Here is a 27,100-nt window from a genome sequence, read left to right as displayed (position 1 = left end):
ACAATCTGGGTTGAATAGATGCGAAGGTACTTGTTCACATAAGGTAACATTCCGGTAAAAAAAATCCTGCCTCATTGCGAATTTTAAATTTGCAAATGACCATTAGGACCATTCCTCAAATTTTAAAAACATAAAATCCGCTCGGAAAAATATCAGGAAAAAGAAAATAAATAACGAAAAAAAAAGGAAATAAATTTGGTCCAAAAAATCATCAATCAATATTCAATCATATCAATTGACTAAATCTGAATCCAAAGCCGAAGCCGAAGCCGAGCCAAGCGATGACGACGGCGGCGTGAGGTACCACTTCTTCTCAACTCTTTATACGACGATATTTTTCATTATACATAATGCTCACAACCCTTCCTATTGCCGATTGACTGTCGCAATATATGCATATAGGTGCCAAAAGGTTTGAGCCAAAATGGAATATCTTGTTCCAAGAAATTCCGGAGTCATTCAGCTTTTTCATCGGCATTGTCTAAAGCTATAAACTCATAATCCATTATAGATATTGTTGAGGAAGCTTCTACAAGCAACAAAAAGAGAAAGAAGCCGTATGGACCACAGAATTACCCGAACAAGAAGAAGTTTAAAGGTAATTGGACATAAGGTTGTGGACTGTCGTGCACCAAAGAAGGACAAGAACAAGAGTCAAGCAAACATGGTTGAGAAGAATGATGTAAATTTAGGGATGGCAATAGGGCGGTGCGGGTGCGGGGCGGTGCAGGTTTTAGCATATGCGGGGTAGGGCGGGTTTTAGCATATGCGGGTGCGAGGCGAGTCAAAATAATTTTTTCAAAATTCTTTGTGGGTGCGGGTGCAAGTTTTAACTTTTTGCAAAATTATAATGTTTCAGCTATTGTTAATATTATTACAACCTAGAAATATTTACTTTTTTCAATTTTGAACTTGTGATTCCTTTCACCTATGCATTGATTTTTTTAGTCTCAAACTAATTTAGTTTTTTACGAGGAATATATTTCATATTGAATATTTATTTAGTTAACTGTAAATACATATTTTTCTGTTATTTGCATCTCTAGGAAGAAAATATTATGTTATATATTTTTAGTGTTTTAAAGTCCCACTTTAATTGTATAGTTATTTTATTTGAGTCAAGTAATAATTAGTTGACTCAAATTTTATGTATCTGATTTCATTATCGTGTACAATACATGTGAATCACTAGAAATGACACACTGATGTATCAAACTAAATTTCAATATTGATGCATGTAAAATCAAAAATAAGTATATTAAAAAACTTTAAAACCGAACACTGTCAATACTTAAAACTGACAGCATTTGGTAGGATTTATAGTTATAGGCTTATGGCTATTCAAAATTGGACTTCTTTGGCTTGCAACTTGGATTCCAATGAGAACTTTTAGATCGACAGTGCATATATGAATATAATTGAAAATAAAATTAAATAAGATAAAAATATTACAAATTGAAAGAAATAATAAAGGAAATTTTTTGAAGAGCGGGTCGGGTCGGATCGGGGCGGGACGAGTGGATGCGGGTGAACATGCTATGTGGGGCGGGACGGGGCGGGTTGAAATTTTGTGGGTTAAGGCAAAACCCGCCTCGCACTCGCCCCGCCCCGCCCCATTGCCATCTCTAGATGTAATGGAGGACTTATGTGCCATGCTATTACAGAATAGTTGTTCCATTATATCTTGGGAGGAATTAATCCAATAACTTCGGGCAATAATGAGGGGGGTTAAATTCCTTAAGGAAACAGAATTTTATGTTGGGCTTGGAACTTTTACTTATATTGTTTATATTCCTGTTTATGTTTTATTTGGAGAAATAATTTTCGAACACATACACTTTATGATTGAAAAAAAAGATATTTCAGTGATTTTCATAATAGTTTGGTATTTGAATGGTCTTTCCATAATGACAATGGTTAGTAACTTTGGTGTAATAAAGTAAAAGTTGAATGATAATAAGTAAAATTAATCAATTATTTTCGAAAAAAATTGAATTAATTGTCTCCAAATGCAATAACAAGTTGGCTCTTTAGTCTTCTTCAGTAACGGCATAGATATAAAATATAAAGTAGTCTTAAAAAACCGTATAATAATATAGCGTCAACTAAAATTTAGGATTTTTTCCCTTTGCTATTTATGAAATTAGCTAGATTTGGTACATGAATTATACACAGTAAATTATTTATCCTATTCCTGTTATTGAAAAGTACAATAACAAAACCACAAAAAGCAAGAGGCACACACTGTTTCTGTATCTCATTTCACTAGTTTCTTTTGATAAATCACTACATTATCCTTTTATTCAAACCATTCATTCTTTTCTCAAGGCAATGGGATGGTCCATTTTTTCAAACCAATCATTTTCTTAAGGCGGAATCACTTGTTTGGTTGAACGCGGAATCAATTTTTTTTTCTTCATTTGTAGTTAAATTAAATAATAAATATTTACGTAATTATAAAATTAAATAAATATGTGCCATTCTTTTTTAGGAGTTGGGACATAAGTACTGTACTAAAAAAAAAGTAAAAAGTAGAGCAAGCTTTAAGCGGCAAGTCGGCACAGCGGGAATCACGACGGCGCAGCAGGGGAGTGAACTTTGAAGAGAGCCATTCTCTTCAGCTGCTATTACCCTACCCTATGCGCTTCAATCGGAGAAGATATTAGTAGTAGATTTTGGTTACAGAGCTCGCCGGTGACTTGAAGAAGTTTGACGAAGATGTCAGACCTAGACAGGCAAATAGAACAGCTCAAGAGATGCGAACCGTTAAAGGAATCGGAAGTGAAAGGTCTTTGTCTTAAAGCTATGGAAATCCTCGTTGAAGAAAGCAATGTGCAGAGAGTGGACGCCCCTGTCACTGTAAGTCGAAATTAAAACCCTATATCGGAGTGATATAAGAGAGATGAACTATAAGTTTTGACTGAGCTGAAGTGTGGGTTAGTTGTCAAGTGGGGGAATTAATATATTTAGTCTCCCAATTGATCTACGGGATTCAGTCTAGGTTACTTGTTGATGATGTAGGGTTTCTATCTGTTAGTTCGTCAACTTTTTTTTCTTAAAACCTTTTCAATTCCGTTTGAAAGCGCAAAGTCTTCCCAATGTATTATAGAGTCATTTGGATGCTCTCCTTTTCATTTTATAGGTTGAGTTGTTGGAAAATTCGTGTAAGAATATTCTATTGTTGTTCTACGGGTTATTTTTGAGTGTGAAGTTGTAGGCATGTAAGTTTGAGTAATATTGTGTTACTGTCTTAAATTTAGTTGCAAGTGCCCAGGAAATCTCAATTTTCATTGAAATTAACTAAATGATGATACATTAAGCCGGCAAATGCGAACACAATTGTGCTAGTTGCTCAAGACAAATGGTGTTTCGTGAGCCTAAATGGCAGTATCAAGTTGCACATAGTAGAAATTCTGGAATAAGAATTATAAGATCCAAATGAACAATAGGCATATACAAGCATTTTACATTTTTCCTTTGTTTAGATGCGCCTAAATTCATATTTTATTTGAAGATTCGGCTCTTATGATGAAACAATCATTCTTCTATCGATGACATGGTAGACTTGAGTCAAAGTATTATGGAATGTGTCAGAGATTATGTTGAGATGAACATGTTATTTGTGTTAGTCGAATTTCAAGAGAATTAATGCAACTGAAAATTAGAATGTCTGCATTAATTTTTTACGTTTAGGTTAATTGTATTTGATATTCATAGTGATGGCATCATAATTAGGCATTCACGCTAAGTAGGTAGATTCCCTTATTTTTCTGTAGCATAAACTCTATATAAGGGGCTCCTTTATTTGTTGTTCACCACTCAAATCAATAAGAATTTTGCCGCTCCTCTTCTATTATCTCTATAGATAGCTTCTGCCTACCTTAGGCTGCACAGTCGCCCAAAATTTTCTTCTTCTTGATGAAGTGTTACTATTCTTGTCTATTAATGGTTATCGTTTTGGCAGCGTTACACCTTCATTTAGGTTACTGTTTCACTGACATCACATCTGTTTTGTGTATATCTTTTGTGTGCTCCCTCAGTCTACCTATTTCTGACATCTGGAGTTAGTGTCGTTAAGATGAACACAATATTGGAGACTATAGCCTTAAATATTTCCTTTTGTGCATGTGAAGCCAGAAAGCTCAAGCCCATTGGTGCTTTTGTAGTACACATCTCATGCACCATTAATTACTAAGATTGGTGACATTAGTCCATATCAGCTAACCTGTCAAATCACATTTGTGTGGGTTTAGGAGTGATGTTATTGGTCCTTAGACCTGTGAAGCCGGTACTCCAATTTTTCCTAGCTAGTGTAACATGTTATTGGCAATCAGCGCTATGTTATCATCAGGTAGCACCATTGGTTTCCAATGATATGGTCCAATTGACACTTGACAGTATGCTTGTGTTTGTCAACGTTTTGATCAAGTTGGCTGCATGCATATTCAAGTCAGCCATGACTCTTTGTAGTCATGGTAGCTTCACAATCCATTTAATTTTGTTTCATGGTAGCGCCAATCCAATTTTATTTTCACCTACACTATTTAAGACACTACTCAGATGCCTGTTCTGGCAACAACTATTGTTTTTTGTTAATGTATTTGACTTGACTTTCTAGTCTTGAATTGATTTGCACACACATTGGTTCATCACTTGAATTTGAAGGGTGTGTCGTTAGTTAAGAGAATTGGTTAGGATGTGTGTAGGGTCGTTTTTTAAAGCATCAAGATTTTATTGAAATGTTTGGGCAAAAAAACCCTACACAAGTGGTATACCAAAGAAAGAAAGAAAGAAGAAAACCAACAAAAAGATATGATTTTATACAAAAGTCACTCAATCTTCTATACAAAGAGGAGTCTCATGGGTGCACCAAAAGGAAATACGGAATAAGAGGCTATTCCACAACTGTGCAAAGTTACTCTCTATCCCCTCAAAACCTCTCCGATTTCTTTCCTTCCAAACCACCCACATCAGTGCTAAAGGTGCTGCCTTCCCTGCCCTGCATCTACTCCTCTGTCTTTCTGTGTCTAGGGTCATTTAATGTGTCTATGTTTAATGTATAACATATTATTATTTGTTGATAAATCAAATAAACTTCATTAGTACAGATCAAGATGATATTAGCTTTACATAAATATATTAAAAAAATAATTGTATAGAATGTTAATAGAATATTCTGAATGATTATGATGAGGTTTAATGGAACGGCATGGTCTGTGAGGATTCATACAGACAGACCCCAACTTGCTTGGGATTGAGGCATATTATAGTTAGCAATCCTGAAAATTAAGAAAGTTCCTTCATCTCATGTAGCGTAAGCTCGTCATTTTTTGGACAGAGTATAGCCTAAGCTCTTATATTTACAAGCTCTCATATATTGTGCAACACTAACAGTAAGAGTTTTTCTTCTTTCTCTTTTCATGGTATTGAAATTTTTTCTTTATATTCTTTTTTGATGAAATTGCTTCTCTTTTGTTGAAGTTGCTTCTTTATATAATGTGCAGTATTAGTTGAGGATGGAGCAATGGTAGCATGCTTACTGTTTTTTCTTCTGGGAGTGAGGATGTTTGATTAGAGATCGCTATAGTGATGCTAGTCCACTTTCTGTTATTCAGCTGTTTGTTTTAGAAAAAAGTTAATCAACCTAAAACTTGTTTCTACCTAGGACTTATCTAGCAACTGTTTGTTATGTAGAAGTATTGGTCATTTATATTGTAAAGAAACCAATGTCACGACCCCAAATCACAAGTGCCGTGATGACACCTATCGTGATACTAGGCAAGCCGACAACTCACAAATACAGGCATCTTTAATTCAAAATATACTAACATAGGTTTGAATAAATAAAATCTCATAAAAATTGGATGAAAACACCTCAACTCAATATAGAATTTTCCTAAAATTCGGGTGTCACGGAGTACATGAGCATCTATACAATAACATGATCTGACAACTGAAACAGTCTAGGAAGGTAGAACAATATAAACAAAACTAAAAGATAAAGGGGAGTCAAGGTTTGCGGACCCCAAAGCAGCTACCTCGATAATCTCCGAACCGATGAAGCTCCAAAAATCAGCAACCACCGTGCCCAAAAATACCTGGATCTGCACATGAAGTGCAGAGTGTAGCGTGAGTACAACCAACTCAATAAGTAACAAGTCTAGCCTTTGGGCTGAAATCAATGACGAGCTCAACCAATAAAGTTCAAATACAGAGTTTAACAGTACAGAAATGACGGAAATATAACAATAATATCTTAGAGAAACTCATAATCTGGAGGTACTAGTACAGGAATGTAGACATGCTTCCAGGTTTAACAGTTAAGCTTAACACAGATAAGATATGGCAAGTCTTAATGACATGAGGAATATAACATCTCTATATCTATATGCCAATATGCATATTGTATGTGATGCAACACAATGAAAGCCTCATGTACTCACACTCTCAGAGTACTCAACCTGACTGTCCCAATTCTCACTCATCACACTCAGTCACTCAGCACTGTACAGTACCTGCTGCGCCGTGCAACCCGATCCCATCATGAAACAATAGAACCTGCGCTCACTGCTGGTATGTTAGACTCTGGAGGCCCAAGTGCTAATAAACCTGCTGCGACACGCAACCCGATCCCATCATGAAGCAATGATACCTGCTGCGACGTGCAGTCTGATCCCATCACGAGTCAATAATACCAGCTGCGGCGTGCAGCCCGATCCCATCAATATCACTCACAAACAGGCATTCGGCCTCACTGAGTCATCAATCTCTCCAGTCTCTCGGGATCACAACACTCATGCCAAGCAGCCCAAATCAATGATACATGATATGACAATATATGATAACATAGACTGAGATATGATATGCAATTATGAATGCGACTGAGTACATAACTACAATTAAGCAAATAACTCAACAACAAAGAATGATCGTTGTGGGTCCCAATAGCACCATCACATAGCTTAAACATGGTTCTAACATAAATTACAACTCAAGTTCTCCAACACATAGAGTACAGTAATAATATTAAGATAAGATGACTAAACAGTTCCACGAAATCGACTGAATCACAATTACTACAGTGCACGCCCACACGCCCGTCACCTAGCATGCACGTTACCTCAACACCAATCACATAACACGTAATTTCAGGGATTCATACCCTCAGAACCAAGTTTAGAAGTGTTACCTCAAACCGTGCAAATCTTTACTCCAGTAAGCCCTTGCCTCGCGAATCGGCCGCCGAACGCCTCAAATCTAGCCACAAACAATTCGATACAATCAACCCAAGCTATAGGAACTAATTCCATATGAAAATGCTAAGTTCTTAATCAAAAGTGAAAAAGTCAATTTAAAAAGTCAACCCCGGGCCCACGTCTCGGAATCCAATAAAAGTTACAAAATCCGAATACCCATTCAACTACGAGTCTAACCATACCAAATTTACCAAATTCCGACACCGAATCGTCACTCAAATCCCCAAATTTCACTCTCCAATCCCTAGCTCAAGACACCCAAAATTCCACCTTAAAAACACATAAACTAGGTGGGAAATCCAATGGGTAATATAAAAATGATCAAAAGTGTCTTACCTCAAGAAATCACTTGAAACCCCCTCAAAAATCGCCTTAATCCTAGAAAAGTCCAAAAAAATGATAAAAATCTCGGATACTCGAATTTAACACTGCCAGGCCTTTTCGCACCTGCACTCCACTTAACCGCATCTGCGGTCCCGCTTTTGCGGATTTCCCATCGCTTCTGCGATCCAAAGCCTCCAAGCCCACTTCCGCATATGCGATTGCCCATACGCAGATGCGCATCTGCACCTGCGCCCCCAGACTCCCTTTCCAGACCTCGCACTTGCGGCCCCTCCGCAGGTGCGGACAAACCCTTGCACCTGCAACCACTGCCCAACTTCTCCCAAACCGCACCTGCGACCATTCCTTCGCTTTTGCGGTCACGCACCTGCAACCAAAACTCCGCAGGTGCCATGGCACCCGACATCAGCAGCCCAGAATTTCTCCCAAGTCCAAATTTCAATCTAATTCCCATCCGAATCATTCCCGAGGCCCCAGGGACCTCAACCAAATATACCAGCAAGTCCAAAAACACGATACGAACTTAGTCGAGGCCTCAAATCACATCAAACAACATCAAAACACGAATCGCACCCCAGTTCAAGCCTAATGAAAACTAAGTAATTCCAACTTATACAATTGATGCCGAAACCTACCAGTTCAAGTCCGATTGACCTCAAACTTTGCACACAAGTCATAAATGACACAACAGACCTATTCAAACTTCCGGAATCAAAATTCGAGCTCGGTAACCACTAGGTCAACTCTCGGTCAAACTTGTCTAACTCTCCAAACTTTTAATTTTTCCAATTTTCGCCATTTCAAGCCAAAATCACATACAGACCTCCAAATCAATATCCGGATATACTCCTAAGTTCAAAATCACCATACGGAGCTCAGAACTATCAAAACTCCATTCCGGAGTCGTCAACATCCGGTCAACTCCTTCAACTTGGGCTTCCAACCTTGGGACTAAGTGACCCAATTCATTCTGAAACATCCCCGGAACCAAACCAACTACCCGGGCAAGTCACATAACAACAATTGAGCATAGAATAAGCAGTAAGTAGGGGAACGGGGCTACAACACTCAAAACGACCAGCCGGGTCGTTACAACCAACTAGCTTGGGATTGAGGCTTGGTTGTTATTGTTGTTACTGCTGCTTACTGGGGTTAATCCTGGGGTTCTTGCTGAAAAAAATACTACAGCAGCTGGAGAGGGCTCAAGAATCTGGTTGGGGTCTGGTGGAATGTCGAGAAACAAACGAAGTAAAGAGAGATGACTGTAGAGGATTTGCTTGGGATGGCAAACAATCACCAATAAACAAACAATGCTTATGTTAGTTATGATAGCTAGGATTTGACTTTCACAATTCAAGAGCATCACAATAGGTGAGAATAGCATAATCATAAGTATATTTTACCTATCAAGGAAAAAAAAGGAAACACCAAGTCATTAGACTCTTTTTATTGGTACCAAGTCATTAGACTTGTCCTGACAACTTCAAGTAAATTGCCATAAAGAATGAACTTACTTCCAAATGAAATAAAGACGGAGAAAAAACAATATGCCTTTCTAAGTTTTCTGCAAAATAGATGAGCTAAAATTCGTAAAACATTTGTGAACTGAATGGTCACAAAGAAGGGAAAAAGTTATTGACCTTAGAACAAAAGTATGGAGTAATGTCAAGCACAATAAGTCTTCTGAAATGGTATAAGAACGACGTATTCATGCATTGGTAATTATTGAAGTAACATTCTATAGTTTGGTTTACCCTTGGAGTTGTTTTACCATAAATTGGATGTTAATTTTCTTCAATCAGTTGATCTATTCCAGTTAGGATTAACATAAGAAAAATTTAGTGGCCGGAAGAGGCAAAGTTCTGAGCCACCTTCTACCTTTGAAAAAGCTGACCGTTGCGACCTGATGATTAAAAGCTCTGATTCCTTTGTTTTTTCCTGAAGTAGACCATCTCCTAATGCTTAGTTTCTTGATACTGATTGAGTGCTGCTGTCTTAATGACTGCATAAAATGAATATACTGCAATGTGTGGTATGTGACTTGTGAAATCCTAAAAGTTACAGGAGCAAATGTGATTATTTCTGAACTCTTACCATATATCGTCTATTTGGTCTTATCATTTACAAGTGACACTCCTACGTGCTATGTTTGTTTCTTTATTTTTTTTTTTCCGATGTGAGTTCCACTTATCTATGTTCTGGTATTGCTTCAAATTTGTTTCTTGTGTGTATAGATATGTGGTGATATCCATGGGCAATTTTACGACATGAAAGAGCTATTCAAAGTGGGAGGTGATTGTCCAAAGACAAATTACTTGTTTCTCGGAGATTTTGTTGATAGAGGATTTTATTCCGTTGAGACATTTCTTCTTCTACTAGCTCTGAAGGTACTTTCTGGTTCTAACTGTTTCCTGTGTTACCTGGTAGATATCATATTCATGCAAGGTTTATCTGACTTACATTATTGTTGAACCTATATGCTATAGTCTTCACTTTGGAAAGTTGGTTATAAGGATATCTCTACTTCCTGCACTTTTGTGTTTTTCCTAAAAGACAAGCTGACAGCTCAGGAAACTACCCTCCTTAGTCTGTATATTCTACATTATGTACTGCTGCCTTTGTTTGGTTCATGATGTTTTGTAAATTGTAATGGAAATGAAGTGGAAATTATGTTGGATTGGATGCAAAATAGTTGGTCAGACTCATTTAAACTTCCATGTGACAGGGGTAACTGGCGTGTGCTTGTTTACTTTGCTGCCTGGGGGACCCCTGGAATGCTTGAAGAAAAGGCAAATAAGTTATATAAAGATATCTCTGTTAATTTTTTATTATCAGTAACCAAAAAAAAAAAAAAAAAAAACTCAGTTGAATTTAGAATAAAAGATTTGACATTACATTTTTTTTTTTGGATACTTATGGGCTCCGGGCCAGCTTGCGAGCATCTCGACTTATTCCACGGGGTACTAGCTAGCTCCCACCAATACAGGTGCTGTCATGGGTTTTAACCCACTTCATTGACCACTAAGCCACACCTTTGGGTGCTTTTCAGATCATTGTTAACTATGAGGATGCTTTTCCTCCTTTTTTCTTCTTGGTGACATGACAATCTGGTTTTGCTTCTTGAAGTTGTAAATAAGTTGGGCTCAGGACCATCTGTGACATGTTATTCGTTTATCTAGCTTGTTGGTTCTGTGCATGCACTCCCCCTCCCCCTCTTCTTCATCTTTGCCTTTTTGTCGAAGATTTCCATTTGGTTGTGCCTCATCCTAGATTGATGTGTCTTTGGAAAATAACTGTGCGTTCATCTCTTATAAAACCCATGCCGAAATAGAAGCAAAATTGTTGCTTCAATGTGCTAATATTCTCTGTGCCTTTCCTTGTTGAGTTGCTTATAGTTGGTTCTTTATTTCCATGTTCATGTTTAGTGAATATGTTGCCTTTGCCCCTTCAATTAATTGGTGATGCATCATTATCCAAAAAAAGAGAATAAATTGGTGATGTATAATCAGGTGAGATATCCAGATCGAATCACTCTTATCAGAGGTAACCATGAGAGCCGCCAGATCACACAGGTTGGTCCTTCATTTTATCCCTAACTTCTTAAACTTAAATTATAATCTTATTTTTTCTTCAAAATTCCAGGTGTATGGATTCTATGATGAGTGCCTGCGGAAGTATGGTTCAGTAAATGTTTGGAGATATTGCACGGATATCTTTGACTACTTAAGGTTTTCTACTTTATTCTAGTGGCTAAAATAGGAGAACTGATTGTTCAATGCATTTTCAGTAGATGCATTGCTTTCAAGCTTGTCATTGGACCTGTCTGTTATGCGCTTTATCCAACCTTTTCTGTTTCCATTGAACCTAATACATGACTTGCAAGTTTGTCCATTTGCTTGACCATACTTGACCAGAGAGATTCAGGACATTGGTATCCTGCATGTCCTCTTTTCTCGTTCCAGCAGTGTTTATGGCTGTCTGATCAAGTCGTGGTACATTTATCTATCAGTAAGACTAAACTTATATTACCTTGTCTTGATCGTAACGCAGCTTGTCCGCTCTTATTGAGAATAAGATATTCTCTGTTCATGGTGGTCTTTCTCCTACAATATCTACATTAGACCAGGTCCGGAACTAATCTCTGACTCCTTTGCTTGAATTTACATGTGGTGAAATACATTGACATCATCACCTCTATCTCAGATTCGAACTATTGATCGAAAGCAAGAGGTTCCCCATGAGGGTGCCATGTGTGACCTACTATGGTCAGATCCAGAGGACATTGTTGATGGATGGGGACTGAGTCCTCGTGGTGCAGGTTTCCTTTTTGGTGGCAGTGTTGTTACTTCATTTAACCATACAAATAACATAGATTACATATGCCGTGCACATCAGTTAGTAATGGAAGGATTTAAATGGATGTTCAATAATCAGATAGTTACAGTCTGGTCTGCTCCGAACTACTGTTACAGGTCAGTTAAGTCACACGGTTAGTTTGCATTTTGTTCTTTTTTATAAGGGTATGTTCATTTCATGTATTTTTTTTTTTACGAGAATTATTTGCATTCGTCCTGGTACATCACAGATGTGGGAATGTTGCCGCAATTCTTGAGCTAGATGAGAATCTTAATAAGCAATTCCGTGTGTTTGAAGCCGCTCCACAGGTATGTGTATATAATCGTTCTACTTTCTAGTTTTTCTGGTTGGTGAATGAGCAAAGAGGTCATTAATTTATCAATGTGCTATTTTCAATCGTAATGGTTAAACAGAAATTCTGCATCCCATCGTCCCATACATTTCTTTGATCAGTGAGGCATTTATAAAATATAACAGCTTCACCAAGAAGTGGCTAAAATGTACACAGAAAAGAGGTACGAACTCAGCAAATAGACACTGCCTATTTGAGAAATTGGGATTGTTGAAAGAAAATAGAAAATCTCATGACACCGTCTCAGTGTCCATTCCAGGCTATCCATCAAATGTGTCCCTTTTCGTGAAAGTACTTTTTCTACCCTCTTGGAATACCTTCTGAATATCACGTCACTTGAAAATGTAACATCGGTCCCCCTCTTATTTTCTGATAATACATCAGACACACTCTTGTTATTAATGATAGTTCTAATTCATCAAAAACTTGACTTAATCATCAACTTTGAGCCAGTCTCTTAAATGTGAAAAAGTTTATTTCCTACTACAAAAATGAAAAGACACATTTACTTGACCATTTTTCCTTAGCCAGAAAAAAAGAGAAGAAGAAGAAGAAAATATTTCATTTCCTATTTAATACGTATGTCACTGAACCCACAGAGATTTAGGTTAGTCAATGTGAGATTCCAGGATTGCACCATCCAAACCTTGACTAAGAAATAACCTACTTCCCGTAGTGCTGACCCACCCTAGCACCCTCACTATGGACCTTTGAATGTATTCCAACCTCAAACTTAAGCACCTTAGATATATTAGTGATATAATCAATTTCCTTGAAGCATCAATTTCCCTGTCCTCTCAGAAAATCTCAGAGATACAGTAACTGCCTGACATTTTCAACTTGCCTAAATATTCAACCAAGTACATATCCTGGCTTTGCAGAAATTGATCTGGCAGGATTGATAGTTGTGCATATAACTAGTAACCAAAGTATAAATGGAGAATGAAATTATGCATTCCTGTGGAAGAAAAGGTACCTGCTCATTGCAATTATGGGCTGAGACAAGCATACAGTCACTTTTACTCTTATACCAGGATGCCTTTGTGAGACTTCTGCACAGTATTACATTTGTTTCTGTTTTTGGTGAAATACAGGAATCGAGAGGAGCACCTGCTAAAAGGCCTCCACCAGATTACTTCCTTTAAAACCACAAAGGATCTAGTTTTTGCCATCAATATACCCACACTGTTGACAAGATGGTTGTAGAGCGCATGCAGGAGATGCTCTCAAATGATTCATACTAGATCACTTAACCACTTCATACTAGATCACTTACTGGTTATCTGGTAGAAGGCTTCTTGGGTTCACAGAAAGAATGGTACCATTGTGTGGGTTTTCTTATATCTTACTGAGATCCGATTGCCATATTGGCCATTTCGAAATCCGATATTTTTTTCCTTGTAATGATGGTGTGTAATAGAATGGGACATGATGTGAAAATTGCATTTGGGCAGCTTCACTCTCCTGTAAAGGAGTTGTACGACTGAAATCGAGGACCGCATTTGAGCATCTTGTTACATATGGACTTTGCCAATCAGAAAATGTTTTTTGGTTCTCATGTTACATTTAATGCAATTCAGGCTGTGTTAGCAAAACTTCAGGCTGTGTTAACAAAGCTTGTACACATTTTGTAAGGTTGGATTGTTCGATTTGGTGCAAGATATGAGGTGCGGGAAAGTTTTGTTCACATTCTGATTGAGATACGGTTAGGCTTCATATTTCTGCGCCATAAGGGTAGTTAGATTGATTATACTGCCTCGAAGAGTGGTGTTTGGACAACAAATCAAGAGGTAGCTCATAAATTTTTTAGTGGAAAAGGTAATTCTATTATGTGGATAGGATTGTGTTCTGCCCCATCTCAATTCTAAAATGAGACGTCGACCTTTTCTGGTTGGGTCGTTAAAAAGGTAATGTTTAAATTTCTTGACAAAGTTGTTTAATAGACACGTCCTCTTTGAATTTTAAATGAGTATATGCTACCTAAAAATATAACATTCGGTGTTGGTTTAACTAAAAGGATGATAAATATTATGTGCTCGAAGTCTCTCTCTCTCTCTCTCTCACACGTAGCCATTAATACACGAAAGAGTTTGTTCTGTTCTGTCCTAAAGTGCGGCGAATGCGTGAAACACCTGATCACCTCCCTTCCCGACATCAACTCATGGTTACAATGACGAAAATAGCCTTGTCGATCGCCAACTTCTTTCGATCAGAACAGTCTAGTCAGCATGAGATTATATTTGCACCATTGGAGTACTCAAAATATGATTATAACATATAGACTAGCGGTGTACAAAGAAAACTGACAAACTGCATCAACCCGATAATCCGAGTCAAACCGAGAAAAAAAAACTGACTATGGTTTGGTTTGGCTTGATTTGGTTTGGTGTTGGAAAAAAAAAACCCGACCATAATTGGTTTGGTTTGGTTTTAACCAAAGAAAGTCAAACCAAAATCAAACCAACCCAACATTAGATATATAGAAATTTTAGATATATTTAATATATAAATATATTTATTGTGATGTAATTTATAAATTTTTCTTATTTTTTTTATAATTTTATCTTTTAAGGTATTATTTCTAAATATATTTAAGGTATATAAATATATTAGAACTTTTGAACGTTCCAATAAGTTGTATAACCATTAATATTAGTAAATTAAATAATGCTAACAAAAGCCCAAACCAAAATCAAATCAATACTAGTGCTAACAAAATATATTCAATGCAATACTACGAACGAGAATGTATTGAATATCCAATTTTTTGTTTTGCAATAATTTTGGATAAAAACCTATTTTTATTTTTTCTTTAGCGTTTAGTCATATAATTAATACTCCCTTATTAGTCCACTTATTTTAACATGACTTAGTACTTTTAGATTATGTTTATTTTTATTATGGCTTTTTAATTAGCAATATTTATATTACATAATTTTATTATCTTTGTTGTTGAATATTTTAGGATAATGTCATGACGCATCTCATTTTTTATATCATTTTCTTGAAAAATACTTTATATAGTTGCATCTTACTAGAATTAAAGAAATATTTTGAGCACAAGTTATATGTTTTGTTCTACGAAGATTTTACCGGAAAAAACCGAGAAAACTCGAGAAAACCCGAAAAAAAACCAAGATTGAAAAACCCGAGTTTTATTGGTTTGGTTTGATCTTTAGATTTAATAATCCGATACAATTGATTTGATTTGATAATTATAAAATCCGAACCAACCCGACCTATATACACCCCTACGTGTAGTAATAAATGAGATTAGTAAAAGGAATAAAAGAATTAGCCTCTATAAAAAGATTAAAATTTAATTTCCCCCCAAGTTAAATCCTAAGGAATATGATAAGAGTTCCGTGCAACGTGCGACGGCAAATCATGTGCAAGGAGCAATTACGACTCCACAGTAAATACCACAGTACAATTATTCTATTCTAAGTACCAACCATCCTGTTGCTTTCAATTCCATATCTTCAACCAAATGTAATGTCGTTGACATGCCAAACATTTCTTCAAATCAAAGCTCAGTTTCTAATCTTGAACTTTACCCATCTCAATCTCGTCATTAAAATCCATTTAATTCAACCAAAAGGGGTTCCTCTTCTGAGTCTGCCCCTCAAAAATTTCAATGGCAGACTATGTCTTCTCCTTTTTTCTATCTTTACTCCTTATTTCTTCAACTAACCATGTTAAATCCAATGAAGAAGGCTACATCTCAGTGGACATATCAAATAAGGGTCTTGATTTTGCGAAGGATTTTCTAGTACAAATGGCTGAGTCTTCACTAGTTCCCCTTGACCTGCCTAAAATTGAGAAATCAAAGCATATTCCTTTTATTGGTACAGTTCATATGGGTCTTTCTAATATAACTATCGATAAAATCCATGTAATTTCGTCCACTGTTAAAGCTGGTGATACAGGTATAGTTATTAGTGTTTCTGGTGCCACTGCCAATATGACCATGAATTGGGAATATTCTTATACCAACTGGTGGCTTCCTATTCCTATTACAGATAATGGGGAAGCTTCCATTCAGGTATGCACCGATAAATCTTGAAAGCTTATGTGAAATTCTTACTTTAATTAGCTCAAATTACATTAAAAATGCTGTCTTTTTGAGTCATATCTGAACATAGATTCTTTCTTTTATAGTAACTATTTTTTACTCTTGTTTCCCTTTTTAACTTAATTGGGTTAGGATTTAGGGAGCAGCTATTATAAGTGGAAGACACGTTCAGTAACTTTAAAAGCTAGTGAACTACGCAAGAGCTCAAGAAAAGTATTTTATGTGTCCGCGTGTTGCACGGATTAGTATCGGATTACATTCTAGCTTCAAGAAAAGAAACTTTTACAGAAGCTAAAACTTGAACCATATCATGTCTTCCATGCTATCTTATTTGTGGTAGGCAAATGAGGATAACATCCATAGATGGTGCTTAGCAGTAGCGAAGTCAGAAATTTCGTTAAGGGTGTTCAAGATTAAATATACATGTATAAAAAGTAATATTTAATCTATATACGTAGTATAGTTCTCCAGTGAAGGGTGTTCATTTGACCATTTTATAGTTCTCTGCTGGTCATAGCTCCCACCTGGTGCCTGCTGTACAAGCTTTTGTAACTGTACTACAACAACTATACCTTAGTCCAAAACTAGTTGGAGTTAGCTATATGAATCTTCAGTGTCCATTTCACTTGTTGGAGCAATTTTGTTCGCATACTCAGTACTTTGTGTTTTTAAGGCAAGCTAAGGATACTCTAACACTAAAGATTCTCTATAATTTCTACTAACATACAAATCTCTAAACATCTAAAAGGACGCCTTGCAAACACCAATTGTAAGCAAGTGTTGCAATATGACCAATCATTAATTTTAACTAGTTAGTTATGCCTATATTAATCTTTTGCTTAAGCTTTTGTAACTTAGTTTTTTTTTTGGGGGCGGGGGGAAGGGGGGCTACTTAAATGTGCTAGCAATTTGTGAAAATCTGGTATATTTGTTCACATTTTCTTTGTCCTTTGCTGCGTATTCTTAAGGTTGACGGTATGGACGTCGGAATTTCTTTCAATCTGACGAATAACCAAGGATCGCTTATGCTTTCTCCCCTGGACTGTGGATGTTCAGTGAAAGATATATCTATAAAGTTGGATGGTGGAGCATCGTGGCTATATCAAGGGTACTATTTTTGAATATATATGTTTTATTTGAAACCGTCTCTCACTCCCTCTCAACACACACAGTACACACACAAAAAAAAAAGAAGCAATGGTGGACACACAATTATGCGTGTATGAATGTGATTTTTTGATGTATGACGTGCCATGGAAAACTAACAAAAAGATATTATTGAATCTCACTTTAACCGGAATTTGTAACAGTTCTCTGCAAGCATGCGACAAACATAATGAGATGCTTCAATATTTGTCACTCCTTGTAAATCGTAGGTTGCATTGTAACATTGCTCGTCTGAAACTCTTCATATCTATCACTGAAATTTCCTTCTGTAAAGAATACTATTTTCTGAGTTACACATGTCCGACGTCTGACTACAGAATCATTAGTTGTTAGTGAACAGATCTCTCCAAGTTCAAATGAAACTTCCTTAAACTAGTTCGTTCGGTATATTTTTTTGAACTCTTCTGGTTTGTGGCAGTAACTAATTTTGTCTAATATGCTTTCAAGTGGTAATGTCTTTTCATATATCATATCCTCAGCATCCTTTGTAACAATTCTGCTACTCTTATATGAAATTTTATTTGTGCCCTGAGTTTGCTTCCTTGATAGGTTTTACTAGCATCATTATGATTTCCCTCTTTTAATTGCAGGTTGCTGGACGCTTTTGAAGTTAGATTAACTTCTGCTGTAGAAAATGCTATTTCAAAGAAATTGAGAGAAGGGATTGTGAAGCTTGATTCTTTGTTGCAGTCCCTACCAAAGGAAATTCCAATAAGAAATATTGCTGCTTTAAATGTCACCTTTGTTGGCAACCCACAATTGCGAGACACTTCTCTTACTCTTTCAATTAATGGGTTAATTAGTGCCAAGGATGCCTATGCGGCATTTCCTTACCATCATCTGGAACACTTATTAGCGTCTCTAGAATACTTATTAGCGTCAGTTCCTGTGAAGGATCCAGCAAGCATGGTTACCATTTCCTTGCATGAAAAAGTTTTAGTGTCCGCATCATCTGTTTACTATGATGTAAGTCCTTCCTCTATTCCTTCCAAGTGAACCATTTCAGAATTAGAAGAATATTGGTTATTTTTCTAGCAGTCATCTAATAGCTTGACCTTTATATGGATACATGTATTTTTCCATGTTATAGCTCTGAATTTGATAATTTAACATGCCTTGTTCTAATATATTCTTTGAGAATTAGTTAAGGGATGTACTCAATGTTAAGCCCCCCTTCAAATCTGACTGGTGCAAGTTGCGTTTCAGAATATTATATGGCATGATTTGTATCTAATAGCTGCTATCTGTTCAGGCCAACAAAATGCATTGGATTGTTGACAAAGTACCTGAACAATCCTTGTTAAACACTGCTGGATGGAGGTTCATTATCCCGCAACTTTACAGGCAATATCCAGACGCTGACATGAATCTGAATGTTACCATATTTTCTCCACCCAGTCTGAAAATTAAAGAACACCAGATTGATGTGACGGTTCATGCAGATGTCGTGATTAATGTTTTGAATTCAGGTGAAGTGACACCGGTTGCATGCTTTTCAACGGTAAGCTTCGTAAAAAGATCAACTTATCTACATATATGCCACCCATTTCCTTGCAGTCATTAGTTTATTGCTATTCGTTATTCTCCCTGTTGGAAGTAGGACGAAGTAGTCATTAAGCTCAATTCACTTTTTATTTCAACCTTTCACTCTATAGAGGTTCACTTTTATAGAGTGAAAGGTTGAAATTTAAAGTGATCTGAGCTTAAAAATCAATGGCCTATTCGTCCTATTGAATTTTGATTGGACGAATAGAGTGAAAGGTTGAAATTAAAAGTGAACTGAGCTTCTAACAAAATAAGTTGGAAATTAAGAAATGCATCTGTGCCATTGATTAGCTTTCTATTTATCACAGGGACATGTTTAAATCAAAATGATTTCCCCATTTATTGTGTCTTAATCAATCAAAATCGTTAGGATCTATCTTTATTCTTAATAACCCTTGGCATGAATATTATCCACAGTTTGATATTGGCTTGTGTTGAGAACGTGCAATGGCTGTCCGGAACCTACTTTTCTCCCCGTTTGTGTTGATTAAAATTTAAGTATTAAAATTGCCATTTTGCATATTCAACTGAAGAAAACATGCCGGGGAAGCTGTAAGAGGCAAAAAGTAAAATATTTCTGTTGCTACCTGTAAGAATTGGATTAGTATTTTATCCATTCTTGAAGATGCTAGAAACATTTGTTAACATTTTTGAATTGGCTTCCTTTTCTCTTTGCCTTATGAGTGCTACTAGTATAAGTAGTTGAAGAATTCCACCAAGAGGGCAACTGTACTAGCTGATTTTTCAACTGAAAGAAGACAGGGCGGGGGGTTGTAAAATTCTCTCCTTGTAACTCAGGGGCGGACCCACATGGTTTCAAGAGGGTTCATATGAACCCGCTTCGTCGGAAAGTTATACCGTGTATAGATATAAGTGTCATCTATAACGGAACAACTTTTCATATATAAATAAAATTGAACCCGCTTTGACATCAAAATCGTTGTGCAGTGATGGACAAGCGGGTTCAAGTTTACCGGAAGGTCCAATGCTCGATCCTTTAGTGCAACACTTTTCCTTGCTTTTGGACAGTTTTTGGCGTTATGCTTGAATGGCCTCAGCTTATTTACTTCAAGTACTTAAAACTTAATTTCAAAGTTAATTTGTTTTTCTCTCACTGATTTCCAGTAAAACATGCAAGAATATGTGTTGAAATGATTTATTATTTTGTAGTTTACTTTAGTTTGGTCTATATTGAAACGTTTATTTGTTCTATATAGTTTTTTTTTAATTATTATTATTATTTGGCTTATAAGCTCTCTTTATCTAATTATTTGTATTAGTTTAGTTTATTTCACAACTCTGTCGTTGCATTTTTTTTTCCTTGTAAACAACAACTTTGTTTTTGTTTAATAAGGAAAGAATTCAGATTTTGTTATATGTTGCAGAGTTTAATATACTTTTAATTTGTTGACCAAGCTTAAAAATTTTAAAGTAAAATTTGTCAAATTAAGTAGATAAATTATCTTAAAGATAAATTTCTTTTATTAAAAAAATGCACTACCTGTTAAAAAAAGAAGAAGAGTGCCTACTTAAAAATGTGATTCATTTTGAGGTGGAGAATGAAAAGAAAAAAAAATAGAGTAGCTATCTTGCTTGCTATGCCTGATGTTGATTTTATGTCGGCTATTGTCGTGTCAATTTGAACCCGCTGTTGTAACTAACCACGTGACTGTTTTAATTGATGCATTTTAGTTTTATTTCCTGAACCTCGGTTGTGTTGATATGAGTAAATGACCTATGTGGTGTCCTTACGAATTCATATGCATGAATTTGGAATGCCCGAGGAAACACCATAGAGAGATGTCTCCATGGGTTTAAAAGGATAAATTCAAGTTATCTATTTCACATGTTTCATCAAGGCATTTGACCTTGCTTGCCTTTTTTTGAATCCCGGTTCTACCAAGGACTGACGTTTGACTTTTCACCCTCTTGATTGCAGGCAGTCAGTGGTTCAGCTTCTCCATGGATTACCAACAATAATCTTGGTGGAAATATTCAATTAGATGAATTCTCTTTATCTTTAAGATGGAGTAAAATTGGCAATTTGCACGTGAATCTAGTCCGGGTATATCTTCAGTTCTCTCTCTGTGTTCGATTTTCCAGTTCATTATGTTTTTCCATTGAGGACTTAAACTCTTTAATCTCAAAGAGTTACACGGTACCTTTTTGGGTCATGATGTTTCATTGAAAAACATTTTGAACCCATAGTGCTAATATAGAAAAACATTTAACAAGTGGTCATTTACACTCCTCACTAGTGGACCCAAACTATCAGTAACGCGTTCTCTGTAGACGGCTCTCTTTCTTGCTTATTGCTGCAGCCCCCTGTATATTTGTATGTATTCATGACGTACGCGGACCTCAAGCGTCGCAAGCAGTATATTTGCTGCTTTAAACACTTTTTTGAATTTGACCTCTTTGTTGTGGTTCTATTTATTTGTTTATCAATTTATCTCAGAGAACTGCTAGAGTTTCTGGCTGTGTGTCTGCATAGTGGAAGGAATGATGAGTTGTATAGGTGTAATCAGTGCTAGCATGATAAATACATTCAGTAGTGAATAGTGTGTATGTAACTAGTCATGGATGATTCAAGGAGGATACTAAGCCGATTTGTAGTCTCCCTTTCTGATGATTTGCTGTCTCTCTGCTAGTCAAGTCATTTGCCGCTCTAAGTTAGAACAGCAAATGGCCCTCTGTAAATGCTAAAGCAGTGGCCCTCGTATTTGTTTCATCCCATTTCTGTGACAGTTCCTTTCTTTAGGTGATGATAAAACTGACCCGAATCCTGAAAACTGTTGCAGGTGCTGATGTCAACTGCAATGCGGACTGTGATACTGCCATACATAAATTTAAAACTTAGTAGAGGATATCCACTACCCATATTTCATGGCTACACGCTTCAAAATGCTAAAATCCTGTGTAGTGATTCATGGATTAAGATTTGCAGTGATGTTGGACCAGTCAAACAATTAAGTATAAGTTAGTTCCTACTTCCCACTGTATCAGACCTTGTATTGAAATGTAGTTGCACATTGATAGACCAAATGTAAAACTAGCTAGGTGTAGGATGTGCTTTCTTTTGTTTCTTGTTTGTAATTGCTATATATATATATACATGCATGTTGCACATATAGCTATTGTAAATCCTTCTCTCCTCTTTTCTATATAAACTAGGCGATGATGGCCTGTGCCAGCACAGGCCCAACATGATTTTGGTTGTAGTTACTTTTATGTTTATCATAGAGTTTTCTGGATTTGGGTGCCTTTGTCAGAAGCATTTTTGATCCTACACAGAAGATGAAGAATATGGCAGATGTGAGTTTTTTACTTCATTTTTACCTTTGTAAAAGCTCTAATTCTTTCATTTGGTGAATAAGCTGAGCATGGGCCTGCTTTGACAAAATATTTCATACTAAGTGATACACACTTAATTTACATACATTTTGAACAAAATATACATTGTTTGCGTTCACGGGAGCATCACATTAAGGGATGTTTAAAGTGCCACAGCAGTTACAACATGTATGATACAACATATCTTTAGGCAAGAATATGATAACTTGTTGTAGAAACGCACAGTTGAAATTCACAAGATGACAAATTTTCAAGTAAGCAACACAAAGAAGTACTTTATGAACTAATTTGACCTACTTTTAATTCAAAATTGATTAGTCTCAATTGTAGATGCAATGATGAAGTAGAGATGAATATATGAACTTTCAAATACTCAAATCTTTGAAAAGAAAGACACAGACTACACAGCATAGCGTAATTTCATAGCCAGTCACACTAAGAAGAACTCAAACTCTCACACTTAGAAAATTTCATAGCCAGTCACACTAAGAAGAACTCAAACTCTCACACTTAGAATTGTTAAACTGCACTTAGGAATACAACCGGATACATCATTACTTCAATCAGCAACCCAAAGATGAAATCCAGCAAAAACCCACTGATCAACAACCAACTACAACAAAATTCACAACTATAAACCTACTTGCAAAATAAACCTTGTTCTTAGTCGTTAACAAAAAACCTCCCAAATCCCCCACCCAACACATTGACTTTTCTTGTGAATTAATCACTCCAAAACAATAATAAATAAAAGAGGATTTTAGATTCACAAAGTTGTCCAGGAGAAAATAAATTTTAGATTCCACACCCACTTGATGAATACTTAATAGAAAGGAGTACAAATTAAAAAACAAAAAAGAGAGAGAATAATGAAAGAGAAACCTTGAGAGGATGAAGACCGGCTTTGAGATCGAGGGCAATGTGTATCTGGCATTTAGTCTCAATCACACTTCCACGCTTTTACATATAAAAACCCTTAAACTTTTCCCTTTTTTTCTTGCTGGCAATTGATACCAGCTATGAAATTGAAAAGTATAAAGAGAGTCCAATAAAGGAACAGAAATACCAATTGACTAAAGTTACAAACTATACAAATAATAACAATCACATTCTCACCAAAAATGGATTATATTATTAAATTCTCTCTTTTGACATTAGAAGGTTATCGCAAAACATCTCGATACATGGAAACAATATTTACTAAATTAGCAAAACTTGACTATCATTGTACACCTCATCTGTCAATGTGCAAACTAATGTTCATACTGCCATTATCCAGGCACCTTAATGGCCTGGACAATGATGAGGTGTACTAGATTGTGTCGTTCTTATGACACTTTGGCACATTGTGCTGTCCTAAGATGCTGGGTTATAATCTGATATCATCAACATATGCTTCATATCATCAGTTGTATCAGTATTTTCCTACACACATATTTAACACAACTCATTTATATAAAAAATATAAAAATAAAAACATCTTAGTATATAGTGTTTGGTTTAGTATTAAACACCTTAATATGAGCCCATATTATATCTTTGAGCATATTGGGCAGAAGCCTCCAATATTTATAATTGAATGCCGCTAAGATGCCATTGGTAATCACAGAGGAAGGTATCAACAGATTTGGTTTATTAAAGCAAATAAACTAATATATGGTGAAAATCATACTTTATTGGGTTTAACATCTTTTAATATGTTTTTGTCAGACAAATTGTATGACCTAATTCTTATGTGTATCCTAAATAATTAATATGAAAGATTATGAAAAAATCTAGATTTGTAATCGAGTATACTAACCTCGTGTCAGCACGACATATTCCTAGTAAAGGAATATTCAGAAAGCAGTCGCAAAAGTGAGCTTAACCGCATTCAAAAACAACACCCAGATGTGGCTTCATTTGCATCCCAAAATAGTAGCAAATGATGTTTCACTGGCAAAAGTGCTAACAAATCATAGTCGTTTAAGTTGCTTGTTTTTTGTACGAAGTTAAATTTCATATTAAATTTAAAAGGAACATAAATTTCAAATACCTTTCAGCAGTTTTTTGGAGGGGAAATTTTCATTTCCGCCTTACATTTGTTGTAGGAATCATTGCCTTTGGTTGTTATCTGTGGGTGCTCTTGTTTCTCTAGGGCAACGTGTTCAAATCTTCGTTTACTTCCTTCCGCAACATCCTTGATGGTGGCTGGCATTTGTGAGATACCCAAATTACTTTTGTCCATGAAAGACAAAATAACTAACTTTCCTGCCTCATTGTTTCTTGTAAACAGCTTTTTTATTTGAATCTTGAAGATCTTGCCAATCAGTAGCTTTTGCGCGTTCACAAGAAGCAATAATTCTTTCTGTAAAGATAAAATTAGTTATTCAGAGGGGGCTCAACTTATAGAAAATAGTTGTTTCTGGTTTTTGAAAATTAACAATGTACCTTGACATTGCAGATATCATAAATCTCTTCCGAAGTGAGAAGCAATATTTTTTCTACAGGCTCGTCTGAAATAGTTGCTATTGTAGAACCACTCTGATCTGTAAGCGTCAGTTCAAATTGACACCTAGTTGTAAGATAAAAAGATTGGTTAATTAAAAGATGGTGAATATATAATGTTAAATATAAACAGTTATGTGGAAGTTGCATGTATACCTGGGAACTAACTGAGTAGCTCGATGGCAATTAGTGCAATAGAACTTTCTCCGTGAGATAGCTCGTGTGAAGTGTTGTTTGCAGTCTGAACAAGCTAGGATACAAAATCGTTGATTCTTATTTTGTAGTGTGACTTCAGCCTGTATGTAGAATATTTGGCCCTGAAAAATATAAAGATGTCGTATATTAATTTTTTGTTATTAGAAAATAAAGGTAAAAATTTGTAACATTACATATGTGAATATTTAGTGTACTTACTGGATCTTGCTGTCGAATTTCTGTAATTGGTACTATCTCTTCTTCGAAAGGAACATATAAAAGAGAGCCTGTTGGACCTGTGTTCTTCATTGTGTACGCAATAAGCATTTGTTGATTTTGTTGGGCCCTTTAAGAATGTTAACATTTCAAAATTACTTCTTTTATACGTTCAAGCACATATATGACCAATAATGTATTGATTGCAATACCATGTTCTCAGCGCATTTGCTTGTGGGTATGGAGGATTGATTTCAATTGTTGTACTGAATCTGTTAGTCAATCCTGCATGCATTTGAACATTCAGTTCTAATTTGATCGTCTGGTATATGGAAAACTAAAATATAATTGCGTATATACTTTACCTGTATTGAATTTGTTAGTCCATCTTGCAGGCATTTGAGGTGTTTTACTTGACGACGACTTTGGTCTTCCAATTTTTCTAGCAAGGATGATTGGGTATTCTTCTTTAAGCAGTTCGAGTAGTTTGTTCCCTCCATGATCAATAAAATCTTCCCAGAGTGTGAATTTCGTTAGTTTTTTCCTGTATAAAATAGAACGAAATTGTTAAAGCACTATATTAAATCAATACGGGAATGTTAATGCTTAGGCAACACAAATGAGCATCAATTGGAAGCTTTAACTGTAAGACGTATTTAAAAAATGAACACATATTGATATCTTAATGTGTAGGAATTTCAATAATGTAATTACTTTCGAAGAAAATAGGTATTCCTTAAGCTCTTCACTATTGATTCTTAACAAAAGCTTTTAAAGATAATACTTTGAAATATGAGATGTTCTCGAAGTGCTGATAAGTCTCAGATCTCAAATAGATGGCAGAATTGCTTCATTACACTTTAAAGATATTGATGTTTGCAAAAAGATAAATGGATATAATTTACAACTTACTGTAGCAATGATCCGATTAGTTCCAACATAAAGATGTTTTGAATAAGTTCTGATATTGCGATATAATTGTATTATACAAGGGAAGAATATCTAATAGAGATGTTCTTAACATTGATATGCTGCTCTCTTCTATTAGATCTTTGTGCATTGGTAATAGTTGCACATTTGAAATACAATAATTTGTAAGCACATTTCTGATGTACAAAATTTTAGCATTTAACAAGCTACGACTGAGTGAATACTTTGAATAAAAATTTTATAGTCTACTTATTAGTTTTTGTAAGTGCAGAATCAAAAAAAATATAGTGCAGAAATAAAATATATGTGCAGAAACTGAAATTTAAGTGCAGAATCAAGAAAAACATAGTACAGAAAATGAAAAATATGTGCAGAAACTGAAATTTAAGAGCAGAATCAAGAAAAATATAATGCAGAAAATGAAAAATATGCGCAAAATCTGAAATTTAAATGCAGAATCAAGAAAAAGTTAGTGCAAGATCTATGCAGAATCTGAAACATAAGTGCACTATCTAGATAATTATAGTGCATGAATTGAAATATATGCAGAAACTCAAAAATATGCACAGAATACAGAAAAAAGTGCAGATTGCAATAAATTATGGTGCATAAGCTAAAAATTAAGTGATAAATGGAGAAAACTAATTACAGAAATACCAAATGTCAAAAGTTGAAACATGTAAATAATTAAAGTCTGAAAACTTCATAATTGAGTCATACGAAATGAACTTAAGTCGCTTAGTAGTCATCACATTACAAAATGAACTTGCGTCATTCCAACAAAATAAACACAGTGGAAATGATTGTCACGTCTATGATGCTATG

At 35.7% G+C, this 27,100-nt stretch overlaps 2 protein-coding genes across 2 annotated transcripts; both read left to right on the top strand.

The window, feature by feature from the left end:
* The first annotated feature begins 2,330 nt into the window (after positions 1–2,330).
* LOC107814008 (serine/threonine-protein phosphatase PP-X isozyme 2) lies at positions 2,331–13,901 on the top strand. Its single transcript, XM_016639329.2, has 8 exons — positions 2,331–2,859; positions 9,833–9,985; positions 11,108–11,170; positions 11,241–11,326; positions 11,649–11,724; positions 11,802–12,070; positions 12,184–12,262; positions 13,401–13,901. Exons 1-8 carry the CDS (start codon positions 2,719–2,721, stop codon positions 13,449–13,451), a joined length of 918 nt encoding a protein of 305 aa, XP_016494815.1. The 5' UTR covers positions 2,331–2,718; the 3' UTR covers positions 13,452–13,901.
* Positions 13,902–15,693: 1,792 nt separating this feature from the next.
* LOC107814007 (putative BPI/LBP family protein At1g04970) lies at positions 15,694–22,346 on the top strand. Its single transcript, XM_016639327.2, has 6 exons — positions 15,694–16,351; positions 17,350–17,489; positions 18,139–18,514; positions 18,801–19,049; positions 21,033–21,158; positions 21,895–22,346. Exons 1-6 carry the CDS (start codon positions 15,944–15,946, stop codon positions 22,075–22,077), a joined length of 1,482 nt encoding a protein of 493 aa, XP_016494813.1. The 5' UTR covers positions 15,694–15,943; the 3' UTR covers positions 22,078–22,346.
* The last annotated feature ends 4,754 nt before the right edge of the window (positions 22,347–27,100 follow it).

This window comes from Nicotiana tabacum, chromosome 10 (genome assembly GCF_000715075.1).
Source record: "Nicotiana tabacum cultivar K326 chromosome 10, ASM71507v2, whole genome shotgun sequence".
Classification (NCBI taxonomy): domain Eukaryota; kingdom Viridiplantae; phylum Streptophyta; class Magnoliopsida; order Solanales; family Solanaceae; genus Nicotiana; species Nicotiana tabacum.
Note: the sequence above shows the minus strand (reverse complement) of the source record. Positions and strands in the feature narration are given on the sequence as shown.